We start from the raw sequence: 19,758 nt of genomic DNA on the forward strand, positions 1-19,758 counted from the left end.
AAATTAAAATAGAAAATTAGTTGTTTTAGCTTCTTGGTTCTATTCAATATTGTTACTAGTTTACCTTTTATTAAGAACCTATTATAACATGAGCAAATATTTTTATACTTTTTCAAAAAAGTTCCATAATAAGTACTTACTTTATATAAAAAAAACATGACTGTTAGTGTTAAATTAGCAGTTTTATTTGTAGGTAAATATAAGATTCATCTTTTCAAACAAAAACTATTGAAAATGGTTGAATAATAAGTAAATTGAGCAATTTTTAAGGTTTCATTTTTCATTTCATTAGGTAACTCCCCACGCACCCACCTAAGTTTGTATAATATAAGCATGCGAAAAAAAAAATGTAATTTGTATTAAACATAATATATTAATTATTTTTAATTTAAAATTAAATTAAATTAAATTATGCTAGATAGCTAAAGAAAAATGTAAGTTTTAGTTAGGTAACTCTTTTTAAAAATTTGAGACAAATGGTATAAATTCTTATAAAATGACCAGTGGTAATAAGCTCATAGACCGGCGAGGAAGCCAGAATCAAAAATAACTACTATAAATACTGTTATACAGAAAAAAAATTACATTAAAAATCAGGCCAGTATATTGCATTATAGGGGTGAAAGTACTTATCGCATGAGCTAGGTGGATGTAGTTGATTTCAGATTTTAAAACAATAAATAGGTACCAAATGTATTTTAATTTATAATTGATGAATTAATAAATAATTTCTTTTGATGAAATGATACTGTGCAAAGGGTATAATTTATATACTATATATCGTTAAATAAATCATGAGCATGAAATAAACACAAATTATCAATAGGATGTCAGTTAGCGCAATATATGTTTTCTCTCTCAGACTGACGTGCAAACGTAGATAAAAAGTCACGGAAAACCATTTTTTTATGATTTTTGAATAACCTATTATTACTATAGTATATTTAATATTGTGTGGCAACTGACAAGGGGGGAAAGTGAGCTTTTTGAAAATTACCTTTCCGCACGAGCCACACTAACTATTTTTTGTCAAACCTCTGCGTTAATCGATCAGTGTCTGGTTAGAGAGTTTACCAATTGCGCTTAAAATTACCACGTTTTGAGATTTCCACTTTACTGCCCACTGGACGGAAAAGGTCACTTTCCGCTTCAACCGTCATCGACAACTAAACTTTCGGTGCAGACGTGACAAAAAAATTATAATGTCGGTTTTATATTTCATTATTATTTTACTGAAAAATATAAAATTTAAATGGTTATATTTATTGAATTGTTTTGATTTTTGAGACAATATATTTAGACAAATCTATGTCATATACTTATTCTCTATAATTTTTGCGATGTGTGATTTTTATCAAGATAACTCAAAATCATAAAAAAAAAATTATTTTACGTGAATGCGTATCTTCTCTATTTTGCATTTTTGCACGTGGGCCAGAGAGAACAGTATACGTTTACATCATCTTTAATGCATAATAAAGATCACGCCATAATATTTACATTTTATACCTACATTTTCAGGACAAAACACTTATGTATGAAAACAATCTAAAAAAGTATCGTATAATAATACTTTCTAATTAACTTCCTTGCTATATAATTGGTGTTTGTAATTATAATAAATATAAAACTTACTTCGTTATAAATGACCCGAAGTGATATTTGTTCAGCCTGTGCCCGTTGATTACAAATATTTTTGAACCTATTTAATGCCAATTGGTTTTCTGGATGAGTTTCATGGCCTGTCAGCAGCAAAACTTTCGAAGTGTCGCTATTAAAAACTTTGCCTTTTGCACGACAACTAAAAAAGAAAATAATATTTAAAATATAAACATATATAGGTTCCTCTACTAATAATTACTAAATAACATAATACACTATTACTTAATAACACAACCATTTAGAATAAAATCTACTGTACAGCAAGATCCCTGCAGTACTAACCATGGTCAGCAAAATTTCATTATTTTAAATCTATACCTACCAGTAGCCTGGATGACAATGAAGTGAAAAGAAAAAAATTCTTAAATCGAATTTATGACTTCTAAATCTTTAAATATTTTAATGTAAAGAAAAGGAAGGTAGGTAATTTTTTATATTTAATGTATATAGGTGATTGTTTAAAATTATTAAATTTACCCAGCTCTCCAGGATGCACAACGAATAGTTAAGTGCATTCGACATTGTCGATTTTTCCAGTAAGTATATCCATCGTCGTCTTTGTATTTAAGTCCTGTGCCTCTGGAACCACCAATCTCACGAATAACTTTCTCCATTATTAAATTAAATTATCGTGTTTTATAATTTATTTTGAAAATATTATAAACACTAATAACGCATACTATACGGCATCAATCACTCGTAACATACATAACTGTAATGATTGACGAACGATGGAATAGTGAGGGTTATAATAATCTAACAACATTTTAATAATATTATTAATCTAGAAAAATGTGTACCTATCTTGAATACTGACTACTACAAATTTAACTACTAAGACATTCAGTCATTTAGTATTTAACGAATTAAGATACCTATTACAACTTTATAAGTATTTTAAAGCTTCAGATTTACTGATTACCGGGAAACTAGAATGTTCATTTCTCCGTTATTATTTTAGATTCTGAGTATTTTTAGTTTTTTTTTATGTCTGTGTAAGTAATAAGTAGGGATCGGATTTTATAGCAGGATTAATAATAAAAAAAGGTGGGTAAGTGGATGTCGCTCTGCTGTACAGTAGGTTACAAGTAGGTCACTGTAATGGATGGTGTTAAATTTGAATTCAATGATATAATATCATTGTATAAGAAAAACGATTCTGAGCGACAACGGTCAGTCAGCCTATGACTAGGAGCCTATGAAATAAGTATATTTGATGATATTATTGTGAATAAAGTAATTTATATATAACCTATTTACGTGGAGCATTGTTTTAAATTTTCAATCCTTAGCCATAAAAGTTAAACATTTTATGATATTACCAAGTATATTTGATGATATTATTGTGAATAAAGTAATTTATAAATAACCTATTTACGTGGAGCCTTGTTTTAAATTTTCACGCTTTTTTACCCAACAAATAAAATTTTATTGATATTTATAGAAAAAAAACTAAAAAAATTGAAAACTGACAATGTCCATTAACAGCTCAAAAAAAGTCAAAATATTTTCAAAATTGTATGGTGTATAAAAAATGCAATTATAAACATTCAGTCAAAATGTCATGTCCCTACGGTCATTTGTTTTAGAGTTACACCAAAAACCAAAATTGATTTTCTCGAAAACAGATTTTGCGTAAAAATTCCCATTTTTCCTTAATTTTTCTTTTGTTTTTCACGCCGCTTTTGAAAACTACTGGGAACTTTTGACCCCCCAAAGTACCAACTAGATTCTCTTTCCTATCAGAAAAGTTATTGTTGAAGAAAATCCAAGCACTTTTACTGTCCTAAAAGGTGATGACAGACACAAAAATCAAAAAAATAAAAAAAAAAACCCACATCATTGTAAGATCAATACATTCATCGCTTCGCTCAGTATCTAAAAATGTATCCGATTTTGAATTAAAACAAAAGATCAAAATTGTTATTTTACGCTTGACTAATCCTCATTCGTCAAACTTCAGAGACTCGTAAAAAATATTTCTGGAATTACGCTCAACTTTCAATTTTAATTCCAGTAGGTTTTAAAAACTCATGAGGAACCTTGTATTAGGTTTTTAAGTTTTTTGACGTAACATGCAATTTTTTTCGACAATAATTTTTTAAAAAATTAATAAAAATCGAAATTTTCTTATGCCTATAAATAGCTAAAAAAACTATCAAAATATTTTAAAATGTACCTACCTGGCTACCTATGTACCTATACCTAATGATTATAACATTTTTATTTTTTTTCATAATATTTACATTAATACATGGCCTGAAATTATTTTTAGATTCTGAACGAAGCGATGAATGTATTGATTTTACAATGATGTGTGTTTTTTTTTTATTTTTTTTTTTATTTTTGTGTCTGTCATCACCTTTTAGGACAGTAAAAGTGCTTGGATTTTCTTCAACAATAACTTTTCTGATAGGAAAGAGAATCTAGTTGGTACTTTGGGGGGTCAAAAGTTCCCAGTAGTTTTCAAAAGCGACGTGAAAAACAAAAGAAAAATTAAGGAAAAATGGGAATTTTTAGATTGTTTTCCAGAAAATCGATTTTGGTTTTTGGTGTAACTCTAAAACTAATGACCGTAGGGACATGCAATTTGACTGAATGTTTATAATTGCATTTTTTATACACCATACAATTTTGAAAATATTTTGACACTTTTTGAGCTGTTTACGGACATTGTCAGTTTTCAATTTTCTTAGTTTTTTTTCTATAAATATCAACAAAATTTTCTCTGTTGAGTAAAAAAGCTTGAAAATTTAATAGAAGGCTCCTAGGTTATTGTTTCAAAGGCAGATGAAAAAAATTAAAAATCCTTAGTTACAGTTTTTATTTATAAGCATTTAAAGTTCAAATTTTGACAAAATACGTAAAAATCACGAAAACTAGCAAATGATGTTGAGTTGAGAATTCATACAAATTTTTCTTTTTAAATCTAAGATTTGAAAATGTAATATAAGATTACTCATAAGTTTGTCTACCTTTATCAAAAACAAAATGTCTACAAGAAACTTAAATTAAATTTTTATGAGTGTCTGAAATTTATATTTTTACAACATTTGATATTCACTCGATTTCTCATGTAACAATTTTCTTATTTTATTGTAATTAAAAAACGAATGACTATAGATACTTGAAAATTTCACTGAATGTTTATATTAGCATTTTCTATACACCATAAAATTTTGAAAATATTTTGACTCTTTTTGAGCGGTTTACGGACATTGTCAGTTTTAAATTTTTTTAGTTTTTTTTTCTATAAATATCAATAAAATTTTATGTTGGGTAAAAAGTCGTGAAAATTTAATATAAGGCTCCTGATACATCGTTCTAATAGCAATTGAAAAATATTAAAAATACATAGGCACAATTCTTTTTTATAAGCATTTAAAGTTCAAATGTTGATAACATTTATCAAATTTATAATTTATTAATTATTTTGTAGTTAAAATTGTATAAAATGTTTAACTTTTATGGCTAAGGATTGAAAATTTAAAACAAGGCTCCACATAAATAGGTTATATATAAATTACTTTATTCACAATAATATCATCATATATACTTGGTAATATCATAGGCTGACTGACCGTTTTCGCTCAGAATTGTTTTTCTTATACAATGATATTATATCATTGAATTCAAATTTAACACCATCCATTACAGTGACCCACTTGTAACCTACTGTACAGCAGAGCGACATCCACTTATCCACCTTTTTGCCTATAATATTAATACCTATCTGTATTATATAGATTAAATTAGGGAATACATTAAAATAATACAAACAAAATATTCTGTACCGTCACAATTTTTATTTTTTTTAATTACACAGTTATCAATTTAGTTTATCGAATATAACCATATAGATATATATTATAATTTATAATATGCTTATAACAATTAACAGATATAATAATAAAATAAATTATTCTGTGCTACAGATATCATATTTTGATACAATAAAAGTTATCATGAAAAATCTCAAAATCGGGACCAAACTCAAGTTTTTATGTTATTAAGTGGATATTAATAAATAATAATTAATATTTAATACGTAGCTAATAATAGTTGTAACTAATAAGTAATAAGTAATACCTGATAACTGATAAGTGAGTAACTGTTAAATAATAAAGTTTATAAATGTCCGTATGCATAGTAATTTACCAAAATCCAATAAGTGATTGCAACTTTTCTGAAAATGGATTGTACTTAAAATAATATTTTAATATATAACACCAGATCGCCAGAATAATGTGAAAGAAATTAATTGTTCTTATAAGTTGTTATTTTATATTAGTAAATTCCGACCTACCATAAAAGTGTAGAGCGGAGATAATAGGTTAGCAGCAGTACTCAAGCGTTCAAATGATATATTTCCAGTGATTTCATTCAATTTTTAGTAACTTAACAGGAACGTAGGTAGTTACTTTTTCGTGTGAAGGCACATATTGGACTTTCGCTCATTTTTTAGTGAAACATGAACGATTATATTTATTTTTTTTCGTTCCTTTATTCTTAAGTATAGGGAATTTTAATAATTTTTACATACTTGTTAAATATAACAGTATTATGCGTTAAAAATAAACATAATAAATTACCTATACAATATAAAAAACAATAAATCTTTCTGGATAATAGTCGTAGGTAAGTTGTTAGATACCTATTATAAAATGTCTATAATTAAATTAAATGGATGCTCGTCAAATCGTACCAACATGTGACTGGGATCTTGAAAACAAAGAAAAAAAAGCAATTATATAATAATATTGTTTTACACTTTTTTACATAAAAATATACTATTTAATACATATTAAACCTTGTTTATTTTATTATTAGTCAACTTATATCGTACAATTACCTTTTAATAAAACATTCAATAACTGTAAAATTAATAGAAACACAATTAATTTATTATGGTACAAAATATCTATACACTTGTTGTAACTACAAAAAAAAGAACCATGTAGGCTAACACATTTTAAATATTAGGTAGCCTATTAATGGCTGCTACTAGTACTCCCGCAAAATCCCGTGGTGCATTCATATTGATGCTCCTAGAATGGCCCGGGTATTGATGATGGGACTGTCACTTCTACAGAATCCAAATAATCACCTTCATATCTTTTACTGACAACATACAACAAATCCTCTAATGCAACTACTCCTATATTAAAATTTCAATTTTACTTCAGTGCATTTAAAAATATCAATAAAATAATTTTTAACTATTCTTCAAGTAATTTACCTTACCTTTCTCGAGGTGAATGCATGTCTGCAATACTAGTCGGTAGTCCTATTTCCTGTACTTGGTCTGTATGCTACAACCTTCAACGATTTTTAGAATACCTTTAGTATTATTATATTTTCAACACACAATGACATTTATTAAATGTATTATTTTTGCCAAAAATGAATTTAACCAACTGTTGTAGCCTGTAGGTACTTACTAATCCCTAATGGACAATGGAAAAATAAATTAAGTACTTTAACCACAATAAAATCACAAATACACCTACCTACTTAATAATATCAACCTACTTCATTGAATTGAATTGAATTGAATAATAAAATACTGTCAAATATAAATTCAAACTTCCTATATTTGTAATATAATATGTAAACCGTCGTAATTTAAGATTTTTCAAGTGTATGAGCGCCCAGCTCTCCACGGCCTTTATCCTTCTATCTGTTATGTAAATCGTATGAATAGATATTATTATAATGGTATTTGATTAAAGAATATTTTTGATTTTATCAACAAAAAAATGCTATTTTACATAATTGTATATAAATTATTATTATTAATTTTAGTTTAAAGTATAATTAATGGATATTGGATAATAAATAAATAAATTATAATACCTATATAATGTAATTAATTTTAATTATGCTATTTATATCATTAACTGTTCCTATGTTGGTCAATTAGATCACTAATTTTGAGATCATATAGATCTTTAGGGGAAAATATAAATTTGGTGATCTTAAAGACCGTATATATGGATCTAGATGGCCCAAGGGGATTTAGTTGACAGGGGAACTAATTGACCCACGAGGATCTAGTTGACCACAGGGGATCTAGTTGACCACAGGGGATCTAGATAACCATGGGGATCTAGTAGGACGGGGATCTAGGTGATACGTCACCCAACTGTCCCCATCCCGTTTGAAGTATTGCCAACGTTTGATAACAAAATGTTTGTACGGACGGGATGGGGACAGTTGGGAAAACGTTGGCAATACTTCAAACATGCTTCAGACCATTTAATAGACCTTAATTTATACTCAAGTATAAAAATTCTCTTATCAATTTTCTGACAACTCCCGTATGCAACCAACCCCACTTTTATTTCCAAATGACAGTATATAAATTAACACAGAACATTGTTCTGTGAAATTAATATAAACATTGATAATTACAGTGATAATAATTATATTATTATAAAAACAAATACTATACAATATTACTATTTAAAAAGTACTTGAATTTGAAAATAGTAATTATAAATTTATAAGTATAGTATACCAATACCATAATATTATTGTACCTATAATACAATTTAATCTTTACTTCTGCAGTTCTAATATAGTAATATGACATAGCTAATACCGAATAATATTACTTGTTACATATTACAATAACGATAAAATATTATATAGTAATATAGTATCTTTAATTATTACTATAGGTAGGTAGTAGGTACTTAATAATAAAAGCTTATAATTTAATATTTTTAAATAATAATAATTAAAAGTAGGTAAAAGTATCTAATAATAGTATTTTATTTAAGTTTGTTTAAAAGAAAAAAAATGGATTATAACGAAGTCAAAGTTAATCTAAGGAAATTTGGTTTTCCGCTTTCTACTGAAAATGCATTAAATCAAATACGTAAGTATCATTGTATCAAAACTAATCAAAATATATAAAATATCTTGGTAAGTTTTTTATACTTTTATTTTATAAACAAAAATTTGCTCAAATTCAATACCTATATAATGCTGGTACTAGAGGAAAGTCTAAAGAGTAAAGTATATATTTTTTTACTATTTTAGAGACTATTATTAATGGTGAGACATCTCGAAAACAACATTTAAATGAAGATCTTGCAATGGATTTGATATCAGAGTTTATATTTTGTGAAACAAATGAAGAAGGAAAATCTACTAAGGTAATTGTAAAACTATTTCTATTTGATTGAATGTTTTGATTAATATCAATATATATCCTTTTGTTTTATCTTTATAACAGCCAATGTCTCGAATTAGGTACTTAGAGCTGCTAGTAATGATTTGTGAATACTTCAATAAGACAAAAATTAAACCAGATAATGATAATTGTTGTGGAGATACTGCTCTCAATGCTATATTTATGACTTTGTTCCCTCAATTTGGTGCACCTCCTCAGCGAACAAATATGTTAGTGAGTTTAGTATCATTGGCTATATCCACTTACACTAATCTCATACTCCAATCTGCTGGTGTACAAATGCAACAATTGGGTTGTACATCTAAGTACAGCTCTCAATTAGCTGATGGACTTGTAAAAAAGTTTTTTACTTTTATAAGTTCTAACTGCTCATCATTACATTTATTACCACAAAATGCTCCATTATTCACTGCCAATTTAATGACGTCATTATCGGAACTTTATTTCAACACAAGTAATATTAAATAATATAATAATAATATTAAAAATACATAATATATATTTATTTTTGATTAAATATTCGTTGTCTGACTAAAAATAATCCAAACAATTTTTTTATAACTTTATATAACTAGACAGTTTTTGATAACTAAAAGTCTCAGTAAATAAGTCAGTTATTTATTTTGGTTTTTTCAATTTTAGAAACTACTGACACAAATATGACTATCAAAGAACCACCTCGAGTTGTATTAGAAACTGTTGTACGGTGGATCAACTCTGATCCTTGTTTATGTTTCACTGCACATTACACAGATTTACAACGAGCATTGCCCAGCGGTGCAATTCCAATGGCAGCCACATTGCCTTTCCTAGGTTTGTTCAGATGGTGTTTCTTTGCTCCACTTTGTGTGAAAAATAATAATGACTTAGAACTGTACTCTGAACTCCATTGTGCATTGATTGAAAGTGTTATGCAAGGTTGGAAAGTATATTCAGAACAAAACCCAAGAGTCAGCCGTCCTTATACTTTAAGTGTACATTCGGTGGTACCTCAACAACTAAAAGATCTTATTGAAGAGACCATTAAGTAATTATTTATTTATATTATTTTACTGTGATATTTTTTTTGATAATTTAATCATTTTCAAATAGTTATTTATATAAAAGCTTAAATAAAATATATAAATCTTTAATTTTCTCAATCATTTTTTTTTTTATATAATTTAGATTAAACGATCCAGTTTCAATGCATGCTGTTGAAATAGTGGTTGAAAGATTAACACAGAGCATACATGCTGCTATAATATCTGATACTATTTTTGGAAATAAACGTAAGACAATTTATCTATTCCAAAAAAAAAAATTATATTGATTTAATTTTTATTTCTTATAATTTTCAGAGGATTTGGTTAATCAATTAGAATCACTTCCGGAGAATGAAGTTCTAAAAACACTTATTAAACGTATTCAAGTATAAATTTAATATGGGAAATTAATAATTGTACTTTTAATAGTTACATTTTTAAACTATATTATTTAAGAAAATCAAATATTTAAATGAATGATGCTTTTTTTTTATTTCTGATTTATAAATACTGTGTAAGAATAGTAAAAGATTTATTATAAAAAAAATTATATATCTATGTTTGTATTAAACCAATATTTGATCAGATATTAGTAAATTTAAATAGTTATTGCTCTCTACATATCCTGTGGACTGGCTGTGGTTGAACAAAGTTTGAGTTCATATCTTTATATATAAATGTGAAAATGAAAACTTTTGAGGCCTATGTTCTCGGAAACTACTGAACCGATCGTTATGATTTTTTTTTTAAATTGAAGAGCTCATTGCGGAGAAGGCTTATGGCATTTGATCAATTCTCTAACTTAATAAACAAAGGAGTTATAAATTATTATAAATAATGGCCTGTTACGTAATAATAAATAATAATAATAAATCAGTATTATTCTCAACTCCTATAACCCATAGCAACCATTAATAAACAACAATTTCTATCGTAAATCTTAAAATTCCTGTTTGAGGACCTACCAGGAGTGATCAATTCCCTTTTTAAATTAGTCTATGACACTCACAGAGAATGTGGCTTTCTATTGGTGAAAGAATTTTTGAAATCGGTTCTGTAGTTCCAGAGATTACCCTCAACAATGGTAACTAACAACTCCTCTTTATATAATAGTATAGACTAGCCGATCCCGTGCACTAAAATGCATGAACTATACATATATATATATATGAATGTTTGTGTGTAGATTAGACCTCTGGGAAGAAGGCTAATTTAAAAAGGGTTAATTTGGTTTTTTTAATATAGGATTTTACTACGGTTAGGTTAGGTTAGGATGTTGTATTAATAATATTACTGTAGGTGGAATTAAGTAAAAACGACAAACTTGGTATAACTTTGATACTCTAGAGTTAAATCATACACTTACGTACAAACAGCATGGGGTCCGCGATCTACCGCAGGTAGATTGCTTACCTGATAATATAATGCGAGTCAGAATTTTTATTCCGGGCAACAGAAAAGTTAAGATAAATCTAGAACATCATGAACCTAATTTAATAACGCATTGAACAAAGTTTGAGTCATACACAGTTTGTACATTTAACGGGTAACGAAGTACACGGGATCAGCTATAGTAAATTATAAAACCATTTTACAATTCAATCCATTGATTCTGTAAGCATCTTTCTCTTAAAAATATTACGAAGAATATGATTAAATCAGTGGTTAAAAATTAAAATATTAGATTAATAATATGTGATTGGCTCAATGCATTTAATATTTTAATAGAATACAACACAATATAAAGTGTAGTAGCGGTGGACGTTTAAGCTTCTAATACTGATTAATAAATTCCTTGATAAATAAAATGCTTTTAAATATTTTCAAAATAATACAAGGTGTCCCGTGATTATATACCCATTAGCCGGAAAGGGGGACTCGCCACTCGAACAAAAACAGGTTTTTTGCTGTTTTCCATTATACTAAAAAAATTTTTAAAAATCATGAAATAAATGAAAATAAACTGTTGAAAAGTCAAAATTTCACTAAAATAAATCCTTCAAAATGATTATTCTTCAATTGTTTCAAAAGTAAAAATGACAAAAAATAAAATTATTTTTTTCAGTACACAATTTTAGTATTTTGTTTGACGGGAAACTGGGAAAGTTAATCTAGTCGTGCATTTTGGAAGTTAAAATTTAAAATTCCCAGGTTTTCCAAAGCACAAAATAAACGAAAAAAAATTAAGGAAAACCAAGAATTTTTACGCAAAATCGAACAAGGCTTCTGCTATATTGTTACAATAGCAGTTGAAAAATATTAAAAATTCTACGCAACATATTATTTATAAGTATTTAAAATTCGATTTTTGACAGCATTCATCAAATTTAAAATTTAAAAAGGTGGGAAAGTGGGTGTCGCTCTGCTGTACAGTAGGTTAGAAGTGAATAACTGTAATGGATCGTGTTACATTTGAATTCAACGATATAATATCATTGAAAAAGAAAAACGATTCTGAGCGAAGATGGTCAGTCAGACTTGTATATTTCTAAGTATATTTGATGGTACTATTGTGAATTAAGTAATTTATTTATCCATGTCCGTGGAACCTTGTTTTAAATTTTCAATCCTAAGCTATAACAGTTAAACATTTTACAAAATAATTATTACATTTTGTAAAAATTTGAACTTTAAATGCTTACAAAGAAAAATTGTGTAAAAATAATAATATAATATACAATAATATTGACAATGTTTACAAAATGTCAAGTTAGTCACTGTGGTATGAATATTATGAAATAACAAATAAACATTTTAAATATAAAATAACTACATAATTAAACAGTTTATTACTATTTACTACCTACAAATTTATTAAAACAATTATAAAATTATTGAGGAACGAAAAATGTTTTTTATTTAGAAATTAGGCATTATTTAAGTTAGGAACGAGAAACCATTTAGTTCCTACTTCCTTTTTAACAAGAATACAAGATGAACGTGAAATAATTTCTTTTTTAAAGGAACTGTCCAAGCCTCCAAGCATTGGTCTATGTCATATGGTATATATCCTTATATTATCTATGGTATCAACTATCAGGTGATTCATTTGACATTTAAAAAACTCATTAGTCATTATTTAAAAAACTACTTTAACAATGGATCGTTGGTCAACAAAATGAGACCACGATCAACAAAATTGAAAATTCTAGTCTTCATGGATTAAACAAAGATAAATTTAATTTTGGGATATTTTGAGGTTAGGTTTGTTGCCTGTTAGTAAGCCTGCTGTGGCCAGTTAGTAGTAGTTGTATGAACTGCAATACAACAAAATACTGAAGGCGTCCTGCGATAATAATAATAATTTGATAATTAATGATAATAAAGTCTTTTTACTTTTAGACTTATATAGTACTCATATTAGTTACAATATTATAGTTATAGTGACATAGTGTACACATTGCAAGTGATTACGGTGCAATATCTGACATTATCTGTAGTTCCACAAAACATTTTATAACATGCTTAAATCGTGCTAGTGAGTAGTGTGTGCCGAGTACCGACCTCCGAGATAAGTATAAAGTGTTAGAATACTACGATTTGGTTTTTTACTTTTTTCTTAAACCTTAATAATACTTATAATATTAATGTCAAATCTCACTACTACCTAGTTCGGTATAAACCATTTTCAAATTGACTTAAACAACAATAACGTTTTTTGTTTTAAAACAATGTCAATGTGTGTTCTGTTAACTTAAAATTGCATAGTTAATAGTAAACCTGTCATACACGTTTATATATAAAATGAGTAGTTTCCTACATGTAATACTTTTTTTGGTATGTATTATTGGTTCAACCGTATATTCGGTTGACCGAGGTAATTTTAAAACATGCGAACAAAGTAACTTTTGTAAGCGATGTCGCTCAATGAACAAAAACCAAAAAACCGCGTTTGAACTAGTACCAGACAGTGTTATATTGACGGATAAATACTTTGAAGCATTGATATCAAATACAAACTATGATGATGTTTCATTACGAATGCGGCTGGATGGTCTCAAGGATAGTACACTTCGTCTTCGCATCAACAAAGATGGGAATCAAATGTTTAACAGGTTTCAACCAGTGCATGCTCTTGTATCTGAACCAATTACAGAGTCAATGATTATGGCTCGAAATGCATCCACTGTTGAATTAGAACTGAGTAAAATTATTAAGGTGTATATCACAATAGCCCCATTTAAATTGGATGTTTATGTTAACGAAGAGTTGACCATAGGGGTGAACCATGATAATTTAATGCAATTTGAACACTATAGGCCTAAACCAGAATCTATTGCAGACAATGAAATAGGGTCGTGGGAAGAATATTTTAAGGAACATCAGGATTCTAAGCCACGTGGACCTTCTGCAGTTTCAATGGACTTCAAATTATATTCGTCTACTTCTCTATACGGACTGCCAGAACATGCGGACAGTTTAGCTCTCAAAGGTACCACTGGGAATGATCCGTATCGATTTTATAATTTGGATGTTTTTGAATATGAATTATACAACGGAATGGGATTATACGGAGCCGTTCCATTTTTAATGGGACATGGAAAAAAGAATAGTGTTGGGGTGTTTTGGTTGAATGCTGCTGAAACATGGGTAGATATTGCAGGTGTAAAAGGAAACACAGAGCACACATCAGTTGTGGAATCAATAGTAAATTTAGTTTCAGGATCGTCTACTGAAAAAGACATTCCCAGAGCTCATTTTATTTCTGAATGTGGTATCATTGATTTTTTCATTATGTTGGGTCCTAAACCTTTAGATGTAACCAGACAATATTCTTCACTAACAGGAACCACTCCATTACCTCCACTATTTTCTTTGGCTTACCATCAGTGTCGATGGAATTACAATGACCAAAAAGATGTCCACGATGTAGAAACAAATTTTGATGTCAACGACATACCTATGGATGTCATGTGGTTAGATATTGAGTATACGGATAGTAAAAAATACTTTACCTGGGATCCAGTTAAATTCTCTGAACCTTTAGAAATGGTTCAAAATTTAACTAGCAGAGGAAGAAAGTTGGTGACTATTATTGATCCACACATCAAGCGCGATTCCAACTACTTTCTTCACAATGATGCAATCAATAATGATTTATATGTGAAGAATAAAGATGGTGACGTGTACGAAGGTTGGTGTTGGCCAGGATCTTCTAGTTATTTGGATTTCATGAACCCTAAAGTACAAGAGTATTATGCTTCTCGTTATTCTATTGATAATTTTGTCGGTCCTACAGAGGACATTTTTATATGGAATGATATGAATGAACCTTCTGTTTTCAATGGACCAGAAGTAACAATGCCAAAGGATTGTATTCATCATGGTGGTTATGAACACAGAGACATACATAACATTTATGGACTATTGCAGGTCATGAGCACATATGATGGTCTACTGAAACGATCAAATGGCAAAAAGCGGCCATTTATTTTGACTCGATCTCATTTTGCTGGTACACAACGTTTTGCTGCTGTGTGGACTGGTGATAATATGGCTGACTGGAGTCATTTAAAAATATCTTTACCAATGTGTCTCTCATTGGCAATTTCGGGTATATCATTTTGCGGTGCAGATGTGGGCGGATTCTTCAATAACCCTGATAAAGAATTACTTATCCGATGGTACCAAACTGGTGCCTTTTTGCCTTTTTTCAGAAGTCATGCTCACATAGATACAAAACGTCGAGAGCCTTGGTTATTTGATGAACAGACTACATTTTTGATCCGTGATGCCATCAGAACAAGATATACATTGTTACCCCTGTGGTACTCATTGTTTAAAAACCATGAATTAACCGGAGCACCTGTTATACGGCCATTATTTTTTGAGTTTCCTCATGAAGAACAACTGAACAACATCGACAATGAATTTATGGTTGGTGATATCTTGTTGGTGTGTCCTGTATTAGATCAAAATGTACAAGAGTTAACTTGTTATTTCCCTGGTCACGAGGAAATTTGGTATGATCGAGATACTTACCAACCAATCAAAACTAACGGGCTGATGAAAATACCAGCGCCAATCAACAAGGTGCCTGTGTATCAACGCGGTGGTACTATAGTTCCTACCAAGCAACGTGTTCGCCGATCATCTGTCTTAATGAAGGACGACCCATACACTTTAATTGTAGCAATTGACCTGAAAGCTATAGCTAAGGGATCATTGTATATTGATGATGAGGAAAGTTTTGAATACCGGGATGGACACTTTATCTACATTGAATATGAATACATCAACAACCAATTGATCTCAAAATGTTTACACTGTAAAGATTTCAGTACTAAATCATGGGTGGAAAAAGTCATGATTGTTGGTATTCCCAATGTATTTACCAAAGCCAGTATACAGGTCAATGGTGGTAGTTTGTCAGAATTATCCGTTTTATACAATACTCATAATCAAGTATTAACAGTGCGGAAACCTGCTGTCGGAATAGCTCAAAATTGGACGATTACTCTACTTTAATAATACATTTAAGCATGTGATGGAATATTGTAATTAAAAAAAAAATGTATTTTAATCAATATTAATTATTAAGTATTTATTTTATGTAGTGAACATTAGCAAAGTTTCACATTTTAGATGTTTTTTTGATAAATAATAGTATACTTATTAGAAATATATGTCACATTTATGGCTGTTTATGTATGAACATGAAATTGACCAACCAGTTTATCAACAAATTATTAATAATTATTAAATGAGTATCAGTTAGTAGTATTTTGTTTATTTTATTAAGGTCCAATTTTAAACAAATTATCCATCCCCTAGTGCAGAGAATAAACTTTATTTGCAAAATTATGTCAATCTCAGAATTTCATTATCTACTTTCAATCAAAATGTTAATGTAATTAATCTTTTTATACAACAAGCAATATATTTGTGTTTATTTCTAAGGCAATTAAATATTAATAATATGCATTTATGAGTATTATTATGTTCGATTAATAAATTTTTTTATATTTAGTTATTTAAGACAGTGGATACTGTATAAAGATGAATTAGATTTTACAATTATGGTTAATGGGCAGGGTCGTACTGAGGAGGTTTTTATTGAGGACAAAGTTAGTAGTTTAGCCAACTCTAAAAATTGATCCAGGACAACTTATTTTTGTTATTTTGTCGTCTTTTCATTGTTAAGCTGTAACAGTGTTTAATTATTTAAGTAAATTAAAAATTCAAGCTCTTATAATATATTCCATTAGGTAAGTACCACATTTGCAATAAAATAATAAATAATAATAATAAAAAAACAAAACAAAGTAAATAATAAAAAGTGGGTGATTGGATGTCGCTTTGCTGTACAGTTAGTGGGTCACTGTATGGATGTTGTTAAATTTGAATTCATTGATATAAAATCATTGTTTAAGAAAAACGGTCAGTCAGCCTATGTTATTAGTTATTACCAAGTATATTAGATGATATTGTGAATAAAGTAATTTATATATTTACCTATTTGCGTGGAACCTTGTTTTAAATTTTCAATCCTTAGCTATAAAAGTTGAATATTTTTTACTACAAAATAATTATTAAATTTTAAAATATATACATTTTTTCAAAGTTCAAACTTTAAATGCTTATAAAAAAAAATTGTGCCTATGTTTTGAGCCTTGCTTTAAATATTCATGTTTTTTACCCAGCAAATAACATATTATTGATATATATAGAAAAAAAAAACTAAAAAAATTGAAAACTGACAATGTCAGTAAGCAGCTCAAAAAGAGTCAAATTGTATGTCGTATAGAAAATGCTGGTATAAACATTCATTAATTACAATAAAATAAGAAAATCGTGACATGAGAAATCGAGTGAATATCAAATGTTGTAAAAATATGAACTTAAAACGCACATAAAAATTGAATTTGTCTTTCTTGTAGACATTTTTTTTTTTGCTAAAGGTAGACAAATTTATGAGGAATCTTTTATTACATTTTCAAATCATAGATTTAAAAAGAAAATTTTTAATGAATTTCAAACTTATAATAATTTGCAAAATTGTCATAATTTTTATGTTGTTTTTCCCGGCGCTTTTGAAAACTATTGGGAATTTTAAATTTTGACCTCCTCAATGCTCCACAATATTCACTTTCCCATCGAACAAGATACTGAAGTTGAGTAATTGTATATAAATTATCAGTTGGCCATTATGTACAGTTATTGAGTTTTTCATAAATGTAAAATGGCCAACTGAAAAGCGAAGAAACCAATTATTGGGGGGGTATTATAACCACCCTACCAACCCTCCCCCCCAACAAGATTCGCCCCTATCAATGGGTGCAAATATATATTTATTTACTCATCCAAGGGTGGCAGAGCAGGAGAAACTTTTTTTTAAAGAAATTGTAACATTAATATTTAATAATATTGTGCAGTATTGAAGTGCTTAATTTGACAGGGTGTTGTCCTGTTTGCCTTTGATCAGGTTATGTTTGTTCTAGATGACAAGAGTTCATACAATAGGTAAACAATTTTCGGGTAACCGATTTTGAATACAGTGTTTAGTGAGTGTTATTTCACATACATATCTTTTAAAACAAAGTTCAGATATTCTATTTATTAATAATTTAATTATTAAATTGCACAATTGACTAGGTACCTTAAATTCATAAGTTTTGTTTGTTTAACATAAAATATACTAGATATACAAATATTGTTACTGAGTAATTATATTATGAATCTTATAACAATTTTGCACTAAGTATTCAAGTTTATGTTTTGTATGATTTATAATATGTTGCGCCAAATCCAAAAAATAAGCATGAAAATTAGTTTTCATAAAATCTGCAACACTTGCTGAATATGTGAAAATATATTCATTTATGTGATATACTCAGTCTTACATACAATACATGTAGATACAACCATCAAATTGTGGTGGATGTTTAAATAAAATGTATATTATTGCGTTATTAACTAAGGTAAATACTGAGAAGGTAGGGTAGAATGGAAATTATATGAATATGTTCACAATAAAAATATCTTAAAATTGTCCAAATAAATGGAAAATATTAATAAACACACTAATTATTTACATACTTTTATTTTTTTGTAGCATTTTGTGAAAATTTAAACTTCAAACTCATAAAAAAAAACAATGCCTATGTATTTTCAATATTTTTTAATTCCTGCAGGAATAACTATGAAGGACCTTGTTTTGAACATTTTATTTCATTTTGACCAAGACAAATATATATTATCTAATTTTATTGAAAAAAATTTCATTAATCTTTAAATAGATTAAAATAAGCATTTTTATATTTTATCATGTGTAGGAAATTATAATATAAGTAATATTCAAATGCTTTAAGTTTCTATGGTCAGTAATTTTTATAAGCTACAAACAAATTTATGAGAAAACACCATTATTTTACATTTGAATATCAAATGTCAAAATATGAACTCCAAACACTCTTAAAAGAAAACATCACTATAATTTCAATGGGATTTTAAATGCTGGTATAAAGCTAATAAGGAACATTGCTTGTTAAACATTCAAGCTTTTTTTTCAGAAACAAATTATTTTCGAACATAAATCAAAAAATCAAAAAGTAAAAAGTTACAATGTACCTAATCATCAGTTAATGGGTACACATTGGAGAGACTGAACATATTTAAAATTAATAGTTTTGGTATAAAAAATTAATCTTGGTTGATTTTTTTTATTTATCTATTTATTTTATATATGTGTTTATCATGTATGGAACTGCAGCGTCATCAAATAAAGTGTTGGCTAATTCATGAATTAATAGTAATCATTTTTGCTGATTTCACGAACTCAGTGTTACATGTTTTATAAATTGATTAAATATATGAAGTTTATGCCAATATTTTCTGAAGATTTTAACATACAAATAAATCACACATGTA

At 28.1% G+C, this 19,758-nt stretch overlaps 3 protein-coding genes across 5 annotated transcripts; 2 read left to right on the forward strand and 1 right to left on the reverse strand.

Annotated features, from left to right (window-relative positions):
- Positions 1 to 1,008: 1,008 nt before the first annotated feature.
- On the reverse strand, positions 1,009 to 5,896 carry LOC132947482 (uncharacterized). Its single transcript, XM_061017789.1, has 4 exons — positions 5,752 to 5,896; positions 2,140 to 2,241; positions 1,636 to 1,801; positions 1,009 to 1,232 (listed from the first exon to the last, which is right to left on the reverse strand). The coding sequence occupies exons 1-4, from the start codon at positions 5,808 to 5,810 to the stop codon at positions 1,230 to 1,232; spliced, it is 330 nt and encodes a 109-aa protein (XP_060873772.1). The 5' UTR covers positions 5,811 to 5,896; the 3' UTR covers positions 1,009 to 1,229.
- Positions 5,897 to 8,044: 2,148 nt separating this feature from the next.
- Positions 8,045 to 10,468, forward strand: LOC132946529 (integrator complex subunit 15). Of its 3 annotated transcripts, none has more exons than XM_061016565.1 (7): positions 8,045 to 8,345; positions 8,448 to 8,545; positions 8,710 to 8,825; positions 8,906 to 9,317; positions 9,506 to 9,890; positions 10,031 to 10,134; positions 10,204 to 10,468. In XM_061016565.1, exons 2-7 carry the CDS (start codon positions 8,467 to 8,469, stop codon positions 10,278 to 10,280), a joined length of 1,173 nt encoding a protein of 390 aa, XP_060872548.1. In that variant the 5' UTR covers positions 8,045 to 8,345; positions 8,448 to 8,466; the 3' UTR covers positions 10,281 to 10,468. The 3 variants fall into 3 exon arrangements, with proteins under 3 accessions (XP_060872548.1, XP_060872549.1, XP_060872550.1); XM_061016566.1 differs by having other exon boundaries at positions 8,084 to 8,134; XM_061016567.1 differs by lacking the exon at positions 8,045 to 8,345 and having other exon boundaries at positions 8,923 to 9,317.
- A 2,729-nt stretch (positions 10,469 to 13,197) lies between these two features.
- LOC132946146 (neutral alpha-glucosidase AB) lies at positions 13,198 to 16,816 on the forward strand. Its single transcript, XM_061015989.1, has one exon. It carries the CDS (start codon positions 13,633 to 13,635, stop codon positions 16,354 to 16,356), a length of 2,724 nt encoding a protein of 907 aa, XP_060871972.1. The 5' UTR covers positions 13,198 to 13,632; the 3' UTR covers positions 16,357 to 16,816.
- Positions 16,817 to 19,758: the final 2,942 nt, after the last annotated feature.

This window comes from Metopolophium dirhodum, chromosome 6 (assembly GCF_019925205.1).
Source record: "Metopolophium dirhodum isolate CAU chromosome 6, ASM1992520v1, whole genome shotgun sequence".
Lineage (NCBI taxonomy): Eukaryota > Metazoa > Arthropoda > Insecta > Hemiptera > Aphididae > Metopolophium > Metopolophium dirhodum.

Coding starts and splice junctions, on each gene's coding strand:
- LOC132947482 (XM_061017789.1), bottom strand. CDS start 5,810: ATGCATACGGACATTTATAAACTTTATTATTTAACAGTTACTCACTTA. Junction 2,242..5,751: donor ACTCACTTATCAGTTATCAG/GTATTACTTATT, acceptor TGGTGGTTCCAG/AGGCACAGGACTTAAATACA. Junction 1,802..2,139: donor TGTGCATCCTGGAGAGCTGG/GTAAATTTAATA, acceptor TTTCTTTTTTAG/TTGTCGTGCAAAAGGCAAAG.
- LOC132946529 (XM_061016565.1), top strand. CDS start 8,467: ATGGATTATAACGAAGTCAAAGTTAATCTAAGGAAATTTGGTTTTCCG. Junction 9,318..9,505: donor GGAACTTTATTTCAACACAA/GTAATATTAAAT, acceptor TTTCAATTTTAG/AAACTACTGACACAAATATG. Junction 10,135..10,203: donor TACTATTTTTGGAAATAAAC/GTAAGACAATTT, acceptor TATAATTTTCAG/AGGATTTGGTTAATCAATTA.
- LOC132946146 (XM_061015989.1), top strand. CDS start 13,633: ATGAGTAGTTTCCTACATGTAATACTTTTTTTGGTATGTATTATTGGT.